At 49.7% G+C, this 15127-nt stretch overlaps 1 protein-coding gene across 1 annotated transcript; it reads right to left on the reverse strand.

Moving 5' to 3' along the window:
- Positions 1 to 932: 932 nt before the first annotated feature.
- Positions 933 to 3394, reverse strand: EV420DRAFT_1486378 (uncharacterized protein; the record flags this gene model as incomplete). The annotated part of the gene is made up of 8 exons (XM_060470372.1): positions 933 to 986; positions 1183 to 1290; positions 1335 to 1496; positions 1729 to 2102; positions 2463 to 2737; positions 2845 to 2936; positions 3021 to 3092; positions 3347 to 3394. 8 exons carry the CDS (start codon positions 3392 to 3394, stop codon positions 933 to 935), a joined length of 1185 nt encoding a protein of 394 aa, XP_060323213.1.
- Between the last annotated feature and the right edge of the window lie 11733 nt (positions 3395 to 15127).

Below are 15127 nucleotides of genomic sequence, written 5' to 3' on the forward strand. Positions count from 1 at the left end.
CGCATATTGAATAATCTTACTCGACACACATACCCTTCCCCACAAATAGACAAAAACTTCTTAATTCTCGTTTCTAGTGTCTCACTAGAACAAAGAGGGACTTAGCTCTCTTCCATTTACCATCAGTGATTTCCCTCTGAGGCGAGACCTAGTAACGGCTTGGGACTTAGCACCGAATGATGTGGAAAGTTAAACTGCCATACAGTGGGGAGTATAACGAGTTTTACCGGCGAATGGTGACATCCGGGAACTCGCTGAGTTGCTGACACGTTTCAATGCTAGTTGTTTGGAAAGAGGATACCTATTGTCGGGCTGATAATTCCGACTGTACGTACCAAAGTCGTAGTACTTTAGCTTAGCGGCGAGGTGCTGCCTTTGTATCATGCTCATCTTTTTTTTCCCGTTCAATCCCCCCTAAGGCCGCGGCATTTCCTCATGCCAGGCGCCAACTTTGTCGTATTCACTTTGCAGGAATGAAAGAAATGTGTTGAAGGAGTACTGGAGAATTCAGTTATACTAGTCCTGTTTCTCACTCATACGTTCAAACCAGCAGTTTTGAGTCCATAACGATATAGATCCCTGGAACGGAGGGTTCTTGGGGGTAAATCCTTAGCTAAAACTCCATCCCATTACACTCGCATCATATTCAGCTAACACGTCATGAAAAAGCTTAGACAAGGATTCAAACCACTTGCCTGTACGGGAATACTTACAGTTATGCCTACACGCCGACCAAGAACAAGTACAAGACTAGCGGCTTCAGCATGCCGACGTGTCCTGTAATGACGTATCAGCCCGAAATTAGACGAAAAGGGCAGATCGTGACCGCAGGAGTCGGACCCAACGAGACACCCCGCCGTTTAAAGTCAATCCTGAACACAATCTGCTCTCCGGCTTCCAGTACCAGCGTTGTGTGAGGGGTCGCAAAATTCTCAAGGATGAAGTGGAGGTACTTTACGCATCTTCATCCGCTTGCGGAACAGAAGCTGAATAGCCGCAGACAGAGGGGATGCACAGGATAGTGGGTGAAATTTTCCATGGTAACTAACGTTTTCGTTCAGTATGCGCAGGAGAATGTCGTTGCGCTACTAGGCGGGTTGGGGAGCATCCATACTAATCTCGCGGCATCGACTGGCAGGCATCAGATAAGTTCATAGAGCATGTTATGAGGAGATAACTTACAAGGAGCGACGATGCGGTCGCGCGTAATGATGGGCCCATCCGATCGATGACAAGAACCAGAACCAGCAGTGCAAGCGGTGACAATGGCCCAGGGAAAAGGTTCCGTATCTGTTGCACGCAACGTCAGTCTCCCGCCAACTGGAATCAATGACAGTTAGCGCGAGGGGACAGTTCTCCTGCATATGAGACTTGGGCCTTAACGCGACAGGACCTCCTGCCAATGGGATAATCTGTGCAGAAACATTCATGATTATGTGCGTCCATGCCTGCTCGTTTGTGCGTGAAGTGAAACATATCGCAATCTTTCCACCGACCTATGACTTTGGCAAGCAGACATCCATATGTTTGAACGGATGCCGAGGAAAAGACACTCAGAGTAAAGGCAGAGATTGATCATTGATAAGATCACACGTTCGTATTCGGCATGATTAGTTACACGGGTATATGCTATAACTAGGTATTAACAGGTTGTTACGCTGTGTAGAGGACGGACTTACGATTATAATACAGCGCTTTTTGTCTGTCAGCAACTATCTAACCTCGTACTCGGCAAGAGACGCCACATCGGTGCGTATACAGGTCTAGTTTCAACGGTAACGGTGCAAACGTGTTTGTTCCCGGCTCGATGGCGAGTGTGAACGTTCGGCCCCAATGTTCGAAGCAGAGAAGCCAAGGAATGTGCGTATGTTTGAACATGTCCTGCGCGTCGACAGGGTAGAGTTGAGGCGAGAGAATATAGGGCAAGCGCTGTCCCATTCGCTGCGTGTTGATATCATCGACATGAGGACCGTGCGCTGAAAGAATTGTGAACGAGAGAAGGACCGGGTAAAACGTGACGTACGCAGTTGCAAGCACGGTCACTATAACTGCAGGGACGACTGTCTCGAACGCGGTGTTCTCTGTGTAGCGAGTGATAGGAGCTTTATAGCATCCAATTATGGAGAGCAGAGGGCGGAAACGAGCGAAAGCAGGATGTACACCACAGGAACGTGCCATGAGGCTACCAGGAGGTTGAAAGTGATGGTAAGAGCGGGCTCGTGACGGGCGTGAGCTATCATCTTCATTGACGGAGATGCAACTGGATCAATGTCTGTGGTATTGTTCGGCTTAGCATGAAGAAGCGAGTGAATCGATGTCCATCCGGTATCTGCTGGTGCCATGTTCAGCTTTACGCGGCTGGAGATTGAGGTCGTGGTGTAGGGGTGAAAGGAATAACATGATGGCAGGCACTAGATAGACTGTCAACATAGCGTATTACTTTGTCCAAGGAGGAAGCGTACCATGCTCGTTTTGAGTCTGGCCGAATGTGTCCTCGTCTCTGGTTCCTAGGTAAACCTTGTAGATGCACGGGTAAACGCCCTCCGAATGCTTCAGCTCGAGAAACGCTTCCCTCGTGGTGGTCTGCGCTTCCTTATCGTGGTCTCCATCCAGCGTTTGGCTCAAACGACTCTCGTTTCCGAATGCCAGACGATCACGCCAGGTCCTTTGTTGTGGAATATCGGGGGTCGTTCTTCCGACCGGAAAATCCCGTCTCAAGCCCTCTTCGACGACCACGCTACGCTCGACCGTCGTGGTGAGTGTACGCACTCCTTGGGTGAGTTAGGAGGATTATATGCTAAGAGGAATGTGAGCCAGAGAAAGGCCTGGTAAGATGTAACATACCTAGTTACGAGTACTGTCACTTTAACCCCGGAAGAGTCTGTAACATATCGCTGTCTAGTACAACATCCGCCGTCTGGGATTGTGAGCCTGCGCTATGAGTGTCAAAAGGTTTACTCTCATCGTGCCCTGGCCTCTGCTCTCTCGGAGTTTAGCACTTCCGTGCGCCCGCCACTAACCTCCCTTTGAACGCTACCGCACCCTTTATATCCCCTCGTCCACGCCATGATCCGCGCCTCTTCCTCGACAGTCTAACACCCGGCCGTCACTCGGTAATCAGTATCTTGGAGTGTCGGTAGTCCCTTCGATGGCGTGACACGTCGAAATGCAACCAACAGTATCATTCCATTCATAACTGTAGTCGTGGTTTATCTCCCCAGGGGTAGTCACGGTCCTTGTTACGGGTGCGAGGGTTGGAGCAGAGGATATCAGGAAGGAAGAAAAACTGAGCCAGATCAATAGACGCAAACACGGGCATCGGGCCGATCATTCCCATCGTACATACCATAACCGTAGCACTTTCGTTCAACGGCTTGGTGTTGCACTCGCCCATTCTGGAAAACCTTTTTTCACGTTCGATTCCCACTAAAGCAGCGTCTGAGAATGATGAAATAGCTGTTTTTCCAGAGCCCTCAATTTGAGATGACTATTGATACAAGGACAAGAATTCTTGTACGTTTTGTCTGGTTGGATGGGTTTTGTGTCTTAAGGAATCCCTCATAAAGACACGTTCTCCCAACTGGGGTATAAACAGAACAGAACACGCGCTTCTCTTGATAGGCCGGTGCCTCACCACGCAGCATCACTCAGCGCTACGATTAGTTCCCGAAATCCTAACTCATGAGAACATTCAGGATATAACAACCATTCATCGCTGAGTAATGACCCGAAGACAATAAGACTGCACTCAGGTCAGACTAGTAGCACTATGTCTACCAGATCGTGACTCTGGTCATTATGGGTAGGGAAGACGAGTACGTATCCCAGGGAGAGGTGCGGCATGTCATGAAACAGTCTCCAAATATAAAGGATTCGGCTGGAGAACGTGCCTCGGTAATCTTGCCATTGAAAGACGCCCGTAAACCGAGGTGGTGGGTTTATGACGATGAGCAAAGTATTTATCTCCCAGAGTTCGTCTTATTTCCTGGCCGTCATCTCACTAAAGCTGGTGACAGATAAATTGCGAGAACGGCAAGTCATAGTTGTATGCGCCTTGTGCGGTCCTTTCAAGATCGGAAGTCGAAGATGAAGTGGTTCTGTCCGGACTAATATTATAACAAAGTGTCATTCCAAGTTCGTTGGTACATGTACTAGGAAAGATAGGCTTGGATTACGCCAGTGTGAAGGAGCGCGTACTACCTGCCATTCATCAAATGGTGATAGAGTAATGGCTCACCGGCTGATCAGAAGATCCCTTATTTCACGGACACAAGCGAGATACGGCATAATTGCAGCGAGAAAATGAAAGATGGTGCATCAACTGGAGAGCCAGATGAGTCAGTTATCTATTAGAATCCCGTCCCAGGCAGTGTGGAACTATTGCAGTAAAGAAGATTGCTGACGACGCAGTAGGCCTGGATGCACTGATTGAGATATGGAAGATAAAGGAAGAAAGATACCAGCTTACGGTAACGATGCTGCAATGTTCATCAAATGGATTGAAGGGTGTTCCCTCTTCTTTCGAACAAGCGGGAACATAGGGAGGAGAGCAAGGAAGAGATGAATGCCATTAATTCATCAGCGCGCAGACTCCGAGAATCGACATGTCTCTTACACCGCTTTCCGATGTCGAATAGGCAGAACTATGCGCATTTTCGCCAAGGAACGATGTCTACGTCGTTCATGAGTGGGCACCAAGTTCAGTGAGTACAGGTGTACGGAAAATACAGGCTATATGTGCATAAGGGTTGGCTGGAGTTTGGCGGAATAGTTGAAGCCACCGAAAGGGTTGGCCGTCCTGCAATAAGAGCCTCGTTCTAAGCGCAGACAACCAGACAGTTGCTTTGATTCCGCACGGATCTCATTCCATTTGTATATGGGAATGGGTGAAGTATGACGCGGCTCCATGACTGAAGGATGGATGATGGTGTCGCATATGATGCGCACTCGTTGTCGTGTCTGCGCAGGCTGTAGGCGATGAGAGAGAAGAGGGGTGGAGAACGTCCACAAGCTGACACGGTCCGATTGGTGCCGGAAGAAACAGCACGTGATAGCTGGCCTCATGTCATTCCCTCGGCCACGCTCAGCACAAATCCCCACTTCAAATTACCAGTCTCTCTATGCGCATAGTCCACTGAATGAATGCCCATCCGTATCCATTTTTAAGAGATATTTACTATGAAACAAATAAAAGCAAAGCCCGAAGTTTGCAGATGCGCCGACGGCTTAAAAATTACATCCAACTTTATACTGCCACACATTTGTAGGGGATCAAATCCATCCCAAGTGAAAGACTCAAGGCTTCTCCCATGGTTACGCGCGACTTCAACGGGAGGAACCGTCTTCTATTCACCTCGTTTGTGAGTTCACTCAGCTGAAATCAAGGCTTATTTTAGACGCTTCCCACCCATGTAGCGTAATGATATCCTCCCTGGTTGTGATTCCGCATCGAGGTTCTCCTCACCTAATTGTGGGCTAGATATCAATTCCTTCCACTGAGAGCGCCGGACATGGATGGTGATCGAACTCGAACAAAAAAAGCTCCCTGATGGATAGGAATGCATCACAAGACTACAGTTCAGACATGTGTGATCATTACATTACGGGCGGTTTACAAAGAAACGTTGTGAGTCGTCCTTTTTGTATAGATTGTTCGAGTTCCAGGTGATAGGCTTCATTGTCGTCTGATTGTATCCTTGTCGGTGCATCAGTGTAACAATAGAGTCTTGCGTGAGACAAACATGATCCTACCAAGGACAGAACAGGGTGAGTAGTTAGAAAACCTTGGACTTGTTCATTATCATGGGATGCGTCATCCTACTTCTATCACCGAATCCATGAGAGCTTCTAGAGACATTGATTCCTGATGTCAGGAGATGTACTTATGGTTGGAAATGAGCTCATAGTCTATCGATTTAAGTACAGTCCTTGGCCTTTCCTCCTGACTAAACTTTCAGGGATCACTGCACTAAAGATATTTCACACTCCTCTTTTCTGTGGCAACCGAGCATGATTGCACTGCACCTTAGAAGACCCGGGGTATTGTTTCTCGGCCAGTTAATCAAGGTACTCGCTGCTCAGGATGATCTGTGAACACTTTTGAAGGAGTCTGTGTTATCTGTCACCTTGTTCATCTCATGTCGACTTTCGATACATTTAACATGCACCAAGATTAGGTTGACGGATGTATTCCTTGCTGCATGTCGTGAAATACAAGGTACGGAATATAATCAGTGCATGAGTAGGATGAACGATCACTTGGTCCCTCATCACCAAAGAAGGCAACACCGATGGTAAAACAGTTATCATGCTTGCCTTCCATGTAGTTGGGTGATCCTTTTAGCAAGCGGTAGGGGTTTGACTCCCCTCCGGCATATATCTTGAACATCTTGGGCTTTAATGTTTTTTTTTGTTTTCCACACTACAAAGTGAAAACGCCAAAGTTACCATCCTGGAGGTTTTGTGCACAGCCCTATAAGTCAGTTTTTTCGTTTTCCACCATTCCTCATGTTCAAGGCAGCAGACATGTTTACTTGTTGCAAAATATTTTTGGCATGAGTATCATGGCTATCAGAATGTTCTTTTCACAGTGATATTATATACTTCTCTTTCCTCTCTGCCATGAATCCTACACTGTCCACTCAAAATTTCTGTTTTCCCTGAGAGTGGCTCACAATTCACAGCATAGATTGCTCGAAAATTGAATACTCTTGCTTGACATGCATATTCTTCCCCACGGACAGGCAAAAACTTCTTAATTCTCATCTCTGTAAATTTCTAGTGGCTCACTAGAACAAAGAAGCACTTGGCTCTCTTCTGGTTATCATCAGACATTATACCTAGTAACCAGCAGGTGAGGGCCAGCTCATATGGGTGGCAATTCCGAGTCCTATTTTGTGTCACACATACAGGCAAAAGATATGAAAAATATCTAAGCTATACTTGGCAAAAGAGTACAGGACATTCATAATTAAGATTCCGTATTATCTACTCGGACATGTTGAATGACAATCCTGTTGATTCAGTAACTTGTGCAAAGTCAGAAACTATGATAGAAACGGTGGCAATATGATCTATATCACTGGTACTGGAGCCAAGAGCTTGAATGAAACAGAAGATGTCAGATTAATGATTCTGAAAAATCCATGTAAAGCATCACCCACCATCACACTAATATCACAGGACATTATGACCATGACAGTGCAAACAAAGAGGTACTGACCTTAGCAAAAACAGCAGGGATTCCTACAACATCAGATGGCATATTAGCCAGAACAATGATACTAGCCAAACACGACATACATACCTGCCATCCTCTGGCCTGCCACCTATTACCTGATGACTTTATTCTTGAATATGTTGAGACGTCATTATATCTTGCTACATGAGAAATACAGAGTTTTAGGTCAAAGAAGGGTAAACCTGGGAAGGAATACATACCTAGAGTATGGCAGCATTGATACAATTGAAATCGGAGGTCTTCTGTCACCATTGAACAAGCTAAGAGGAACACTCACTGATCAGCACTGATTGTAACCAGGTAACAGAACAAACCCTTACTCAAGAGATGTATAGCGGCTTTACTTGAAATTCTACCGAGGTAGCCTCAAATTTGTACAAGTGTGTGCCCACAATTCAGCCTGTCTTAACATCACACAAAGGGGAGACACCACAGTGAAGACTGTGAATGAGATAGAAAGCTCAGGTAAATATCAGTGATTGAGGTGGGATCCCAGGACTGGAGGGATATACAGTGCCAGTCATAGTCATGCGAAGAGTATTAGTTTCTCCCATGGCAAGTTGACACCTGACAATGATAGGTCAGGACCAATGTCCTAGTTGCAAAGTTCTCATACTAGGGCTACATCTGTGTGGCATAAAGTGCTTAGAGTTAGTATCAGCAGGGGCTATCAAATATATGTGTTGGAAATGCTTACCATGTATACAGACAATCATTCCATCGGGATTTGGGAACCACATGAAGTACCATCACTTCAATGACCTTCTTTACATGCTCTCCGAGGCAGTAATTAATGAGTGGGTACTGTATGCAGTGCTGAGGAGCATGACTGTCAGATTATGCTATATATAGGGCAATCATGTGTCTGTGTCCTGTTAATGTGAGCTGAAGTTTAGGAGCAGGAGAACTAAAAGGAATTCACCATTCATCCAGAAAAATCAAAGCAGAAGAATTGAGCCCTCTTTGACTGAACGATGCTGGTGTACATGTCTAAGAAGTGGCAAGCTTGTTTGAATGTGCTGTGACTTAGACCTCTCTGAAGGAAGTCCTGTCAGTCCATAGAGAAAGCCTAACAGTTGTGCCTCAGACATATGTCATTCCAAATAGATCAGTACCTGAGTATCCCTGGGACACAATGGCTTACAGATTTAGAATAATTGGACATTATATCATATATACTAATATACATAATAACTAAAAGTATATTATATATAACCAAAATTGTATTTGATTATTCACTGCAAGAAATATTGATATTAATAATATACACAATGTTGGGTCTGTCTTCCTCTCCTATCCCAAGAAATATAATGCATCAGTATCACTTTCACCTGCACTTGATCTGATTTTCCAGATGGAAAAAGACTGAGTCATCAGTCTTATCATATAACTGGTCTGATACAGAATCTCCATCATAGTGCAGGCATAGGGCCTGCTCCCCAGGTATATGCATCAAATGCCTTCACTATCTTGTGTGTCAGATCATGGAAAGCATGAGAATGCTCCAACTATTTAAAAAATTATTTGTATCTCATTAGTACACTGCATGTGAGTACACACCTTACTATTCACACAATGTGTCTTCCCCTCAACATAGCCTTAAATCTCTTCTGTCACACAATGTCTGCACCAAGACCCTCACCTCGCACTGATAAATTGGCCTACTTTGTAAATGCATATGAGTCATGTGATCCTCTGATCTCTTTACATGGTCTCACTGCTGACCAATTGCATGACTGAGAACAGATGGTCAGCTGTAACAGTCACATCCAATTCTTGAAGCCATTAAGAAACAGTAACCATAGAGGCTATTTTCTGGTCAGAATAAGATTTGGGCTGGCTTCTGGTAGCTGGATGTGTCAGGAAACAGTACTAGAATGTTTATAAACATAAATAACATAAAAGTAGACCTGCTGATGATGTATGGGGGCTTTGGAGAGTGGGTAGCATAGGTAATTTTGCAAAAATGGCTGCAATATTCACTGTTGGGGTTTTTCAAGGAGATTGTTACGATTATTCTTTTCTTTTTCTTTTTCTTTCCTTTTCTTTTCTTTTCTTTTCTTTAGTCAGCCAGATTACGCAGTGCGCGATCATCACGGACTGACTGCGCAGTAGTATTTTTAGAATACTCACATGTATTTAAGTAGAGCCTCAGCTGGTCTAAACCCCAGCTTCGGCTAAGGTTAATTCTACCTAACATCGAACTCCGCCCTTCGTGACTATCTGTCCCATCAACTTGCGTCGCCTTTGACTTGCTAAGCGTCGTCTACCGAAGTGCGAGTAGCGACCTTAGTACAATCTAAGTCGATTAAAGTTAGTGGCTAACATTTAGCCGAAGCTCGTCTTCAGTTGCCCAACGACTTATCGTTGCCCAACATTTTCCCTATTATCCTCTTCATAGTTGTGGCACTTTCCGTGCTGCAATTTCTTCTTAATGATCCTCTGGGATTGGTTATCGTAACCATCCTCCGAGTATTCCTCGCCTGCGCATACGTCCCATCCCCAGTGTTTGCAGGACTCCTCCTGCTGCTCTGGGTCGGATTCTTGCGCCATTATTAAAAACACGAAACCCTTCGTTCTCGCCCTCCAGCTCGCCTCTATCTTAACAATCGCATTGTTGATAGTAATGAGCTCCCCATCCGACGAAACCTGCGAAAACCTGTTAATGAACGGTTCTAACTTTGAAACCGACCTTAGCTTGATTATTGCCCTCCTCATTGTCCTCACCATACTTGCTGTTTATCAGCTTGCATGGTCCATCGTCGACTTACGCCGAGGATAGACTCGCTGACGGATGCCCTGGTCAGAATCCATTCTCGCCGTCTTCGCGACTTTTATACTCTTTTTCTTATCCATTATTTTGTACCAACTACGCCGCTGTTTTCAACAACAGAGATGAGTCCGCGCGCAACTCCCACTCCATTACGTTCCCAGTACCCCGGCGTATCCACCGCCGGTAATCGACATTCCTTCGGCATCCCAGCAGACGATAGGCGATGTCGGATCCAGCAACTCCGAAGGACCTGGAGGGTCCCTCTACACATCGTCGCGACACAGCTCGCGATCCTCAGAGTCGAGCACCGACTCCTACAGAAGCACCTCCAGCGCAGCAGCAGACTCCATCGACATCACCGATACCCGGGGGGTACTCCTCGACCGAGGAGACTCGCCCTTACCAGGTCTCTTCGACCAGTCTCCAGTCCAAGGCGAGTCTGGCGACGACAGAGGCCGAGGACAAGGCACCAGGCATCTGGTCGAGGGCGAAGAGACACCTGATACCGAGTACGAAGGGGACGAGCTCTCCGAGTGGGAAAGAACCCGACTCAACGACCTCCTCAACGACCTCTACCCGAACGAGGAGGAAGATGCCGCCTATCTCAGAAACTATTACAGCGGCAGGAGGAGAACAGACGCTCTCTGGCAGAGCGAGAGTAGGAGATACCGGGTCGCCCAGAAGGACGACTTCGACAGCGATTCCGGAGAGCTTGGCCTCGGAGCCTCCGCGGCTTCCACCAGTACAGCTGAGCCACAGTCTCTTTCAAGGTCCTGGCCGACCGATAGGGGAGAGCCCGTCGGCTGGCATCCCGCGACCAGCTGGGTCTACGCCGACCGGCGGGAAGAGGCTCCTGTGGCCGGAGTCCCGACCAGAAGAGAGCCCGACCCGGTCTCTGAAAGGCCCGCGACCCCCGCGGTCTCTCCCTCCGTCGCCTCGCACGAGCCGACGAGTGGGGAGCTTTGGAGCGAGTTCCCAGACTTCGACAATGAGGAACTTGGAACAGTTACCGCTGCCGAGCGCCTCGCCGGAGTCTCCGACTGGGAGCCGTCAGTATCAGGCTGAGCCTTCGCTACCCCCGTCCCGGCCTCCCAGCATCCGTGGCCTCTCCTTTATCACACGTACGTCGAGTCCCTCGGACTCCCTCGAGATGCCCGGGAGTCCCCAGAGGTCGAGGCCCGAATGGACCGAGGAAGAGCGCATGACGCACGCATCCGACGTGCCGAAGAGGACGCTCTCCAGGGACCAGGAGGCTGGTGGGACCTACCTCTCGAACCCGACGCCACCCCAGAGGAAGTCGACAATCGAATCCGCGCTGCCGCCATTCGATACACCGGGGCCGCTCGAAGAACCGGCCTCGATCTCGAGGCAAGAAGGCGGGCCTGGAACGCCTATCAGGATGAGATCAGCGACCCCGACTCCGATATCGGGAGGTGGCGAAGGAACAAGGAGGTCGACCGAATCGCCAGAGAGAGGAAGGAGGCCGAGGATGCCAAGTCGGCCGCCGAACAGCTCCCTCGAGACGGAGGTGATGACAGCGGTCCGGACTCTCCTGGTCCAACCCCTCCACCCTCGTCCGACCATTTTTAATATACTACCATGGCACGGCCTCTATGAAATCATGATGGAGGACATGGAGAAGGACTCCCAGTGGCTCCTAACGGAGGCGGGAGAAGATTATCGATACGCGAAATCGATGGGGGATGTATATTTGATGAAGAACATCCTCGACATAGAAACCTGGCACCGGGCCGCACTGGTATGGAACCTGGCGCATCCTGAAGACCAGAAGCAAGAATGCGCGGCCTATCGACGACCGCAGCCGATGCCCAACCCGCTCGAAACCGAAGAGTTTTGGGCAGGGGCTGGACCCGACGACGACGACATGGACGACCCGGGCGTGGGGCCCTCGAATAAGGGAAAACAGTCCGCGGTCCCGCCTCAACCGCCGTCGCAACCGCCACGACGACCCGTATACCCAGGCGATTACCCTCCGCCTGGGGATAACTACCGATTACGGTCGCTCCTGCGGCCGCCTAACCCCCCAGTACCACCCTCGATGCCGTCTCCCCCGGATCCGATTCCTCCCTGGACGTTAGCCGCGGGCAAGGATAACAACCCGTGGAATGACGTCAAACCCAAACTCATTACACAGCCGGAGTACTTTACTGGGGAATCCGAGGATATCAACCGATTCCTCCACCATTGTGAAATGTACTTCCAGGTCTTCCCGCTACACTTCACAATGAACGACCAAGGCCAAAACCCTTACCGCATCACCTTCGCGCAAGGGTATTTATGGGAAAAAGCAAAGCAGTGGTGGGGCGATCAGTACTACCGCTATCGGGACGATGAGGGACACTGGAGATTCCCTACTTGGGCAGAATTCTCCCACGACATCACGCAAGAATTCCGAGAAGTAGCGGAAGTCGCTATCTGGAAGGCGGAGTGGAAAAAGGTCCAGCAATCGGAGTTCAAGAGCGCAGTCGAATTCTTCACGAAGTTCGAAAGGCTGGCCCACAAGTGTGGCGAGTTCGGAGATGAGAAACAGATGTTCGAAGCAGTGGAAGCGGCGATTAGGCCAACGGTGCGCAAGACGGTTATGCATGGGGACAATGAGCACCCCACAACCTACGCCCAATGGAAGGCGCGAGTCCTGAGGATCGACGCCAATTATCGATACGACGTGGCTCAAGGCCTCGCCAGTAAGACCTCCCCAAGCCAAGGCGGTTCGGGTCGAGGCAATCAAAACCAATCGAAAGGAAGCGGTTCCGGCGGCGATAAGAAGGACACCACGGGAACCACGTACGGTGGCACGGGGCAACCCATGGAGATCGACAAGCTCCGATCCGAAAAGCGCTGCTTCAAGTGTGGGAACACGGGGTGGAACCCGAAACATAAATGCCCGGACGACAAGTCGAAGTGGATCCCCATCAAACTCCCACCTCGTAAAAAACCCAATGCCGCCCGTCTCCGCCAGTTACTCGCTGAAGCCGAGAAGGAGGAATTAGGAAAGGACACGAAGGTTGAGGAAGTAAAGGAGGAGAAGTCGTCAAAAGACGAGCCAGCGTCGAAATAAGCGATTCGACGGCATCGGCAAAGGACTTAGTTTCTCCTGGTGCGCACTCTTGTACTATTAATCGGACTTATACTACGTATGTAGGCACTCCATATGATCAATATACCACTTTTTTCGCTGCGCTACCAATTGAAGAAGCTAAGAACGAGGAATCGCAAAACGCTAACGGCGTAGGAGGGGATTCCTGCCACTCTGCGCATCCTGCGCTCAGTACTGAACCCCTAGGGGCCGTCCGAGCTCAGGAACCCCCGGCTCACCGCACAGGGAAAGCCCCTCGAGGGCAGAGCCCCCTAGGTCGAGTCTCGACTGCACCCCAGACATGGGGAGGTCACCCCGGAGAGGGAGAAAGGTCGACAACCCAGCCCGCTGGGCCTGTGTCCCCGTATGTGGAGCCGTCTGTTCCAGTGGGAAGCATCGGAAAAGCAGCTGAGGCGGTGAACTCGGAAGACCACCCTCACCCAGTAGCCCTTACACCGGCAAACAGTGAGGACCTTTCGGGGGAGCCAATATGTGTGCCCCCGCGAAGGGTTACCCGAAGTACCGCCGGGTCTAGGAAGAGCAGTAAGTACAGATCCAAAGTGGAGGTTACAACGCCGTGCACAAGCGCCCGTGGCCAGGGCCGAACACAGGGCAGCGAGCCCTCCTCCACCACCTCGATTACCAAGGGCGCCCAAGTGCCGCCTCGGGACCTTTCTCGTCCCGGTGACCAAATGCCACTTCGAGGGAAGACCCCCTCAGTTTCACTAGAAGAAGTCGAAGACGAAGAAGCTCACCTACGGTCCGACATCCCGACCACCATGCCGAAGGGGAAGTCGCGTGTGACCCCCGTCACCACCTCCAAGAGCGAGGTTCGCAAACCCGTCCTGGATACGTACTACGAACCCTTCAGGCCGCACTGGACCCGGAGAGCCCTCAGACTCGCTAATAATGAGTCGGCCGCCTTTGCCACCCTTGCCCGGTGGGTACATCCCCGTCGAAAGGGAGAAGTAACCCTCGAGTTATGGGAGGCCCTTAAAGAGCAACCAGAGACTGCCGCGGAGGCTAGGGAATGATGGGAGTGGATGGAGGATCTTAAGAAACCCCCCATGTATATACGAGGCAGGAAGGGACGAAATGTATCAATTACCGTACAATTGGAAACCCTAGACACCCACGAGGTGCACTCAGTAAAAGCACTAGTGGACAGCGGAGCCACCGGGAGTTCCGTGGACCGCACCTGGGCGCAGAATCACGCCCTTAACCTCAAAAAGGCGGCCCGACCTGTTCCAGTGTACAATGCCGACGGAACCCGAAACAAGGGGGGGGATATCACCGAATATGCCGAAGTCCGATTGCGGATTGGGGACCACGTGGAACGGATCGAACTAGCCGTAGTAGACCTAGGCTCCACTCCCCTTTTCCTCGGACATGACTGGCTACAAAGACATAACCCACTCATTGACTGGAATACCGGGTCGGTCACCCTGGCGCGTTGCGCATGCCGAAAGATTCCCTTCTCCCTGCCCGATACTGATCCCTCTGCACGCTGGGAAGAATACGAGGAGGGGGACACCATCCTAGTAGTCGATTTCGAGGAAGCCTTCCACGTGCGGGCTATGGGGACTAAAGCTAATGAACTAGCCGCCCAAGCCAACGCTAAGAAGGCGACCAAATCCTTCGAAGAGATTGTTCCGGAGGAGTATAGAGACTTTGAGGACGTCTTCGCCAAGGAAAACTTTGACAAACTGCCGCCCAGGAAGCCGTGGGACCATGCCATCGAGCTGATTCCTAACGCCAACGCTAACCTGGACTGCAAGGTTTACCCTCTCAACCCGACGGAACAGGCTGAGCTCGACAAGTTCCTTGATGAGAACCTTTCTACCGGTCGTATCCAGGCGTCGAAGTCTCCCATGGCTTCCCCATTCTTCTTCGTTAAAAAGAAGGACGGAAAACTCCGCCCGGTCCAGGACTATCGAAAGCTCAATGAGATGACCATCAAGAACCGCTATCCGCTGCCGCTCATTGGAGAACTCATGGACCGGCTAAAGAAAGCCAA

Source organism: Desarmillaria tabescens, assembly GCF_030435595.1.
Source record: "Desarmillaria tabescens strain CCBAS 213 chromosome Unknown EV420scaffold_87, whole genome shotgun sequence".
Classification (NCBI taxonomy): Eukaryota; Fungi; Basidiomycota; class Agaricomycetes; order Agaricales; family Physalacriaceae; genus Desarmillaria; species Desarmillaria tabescens.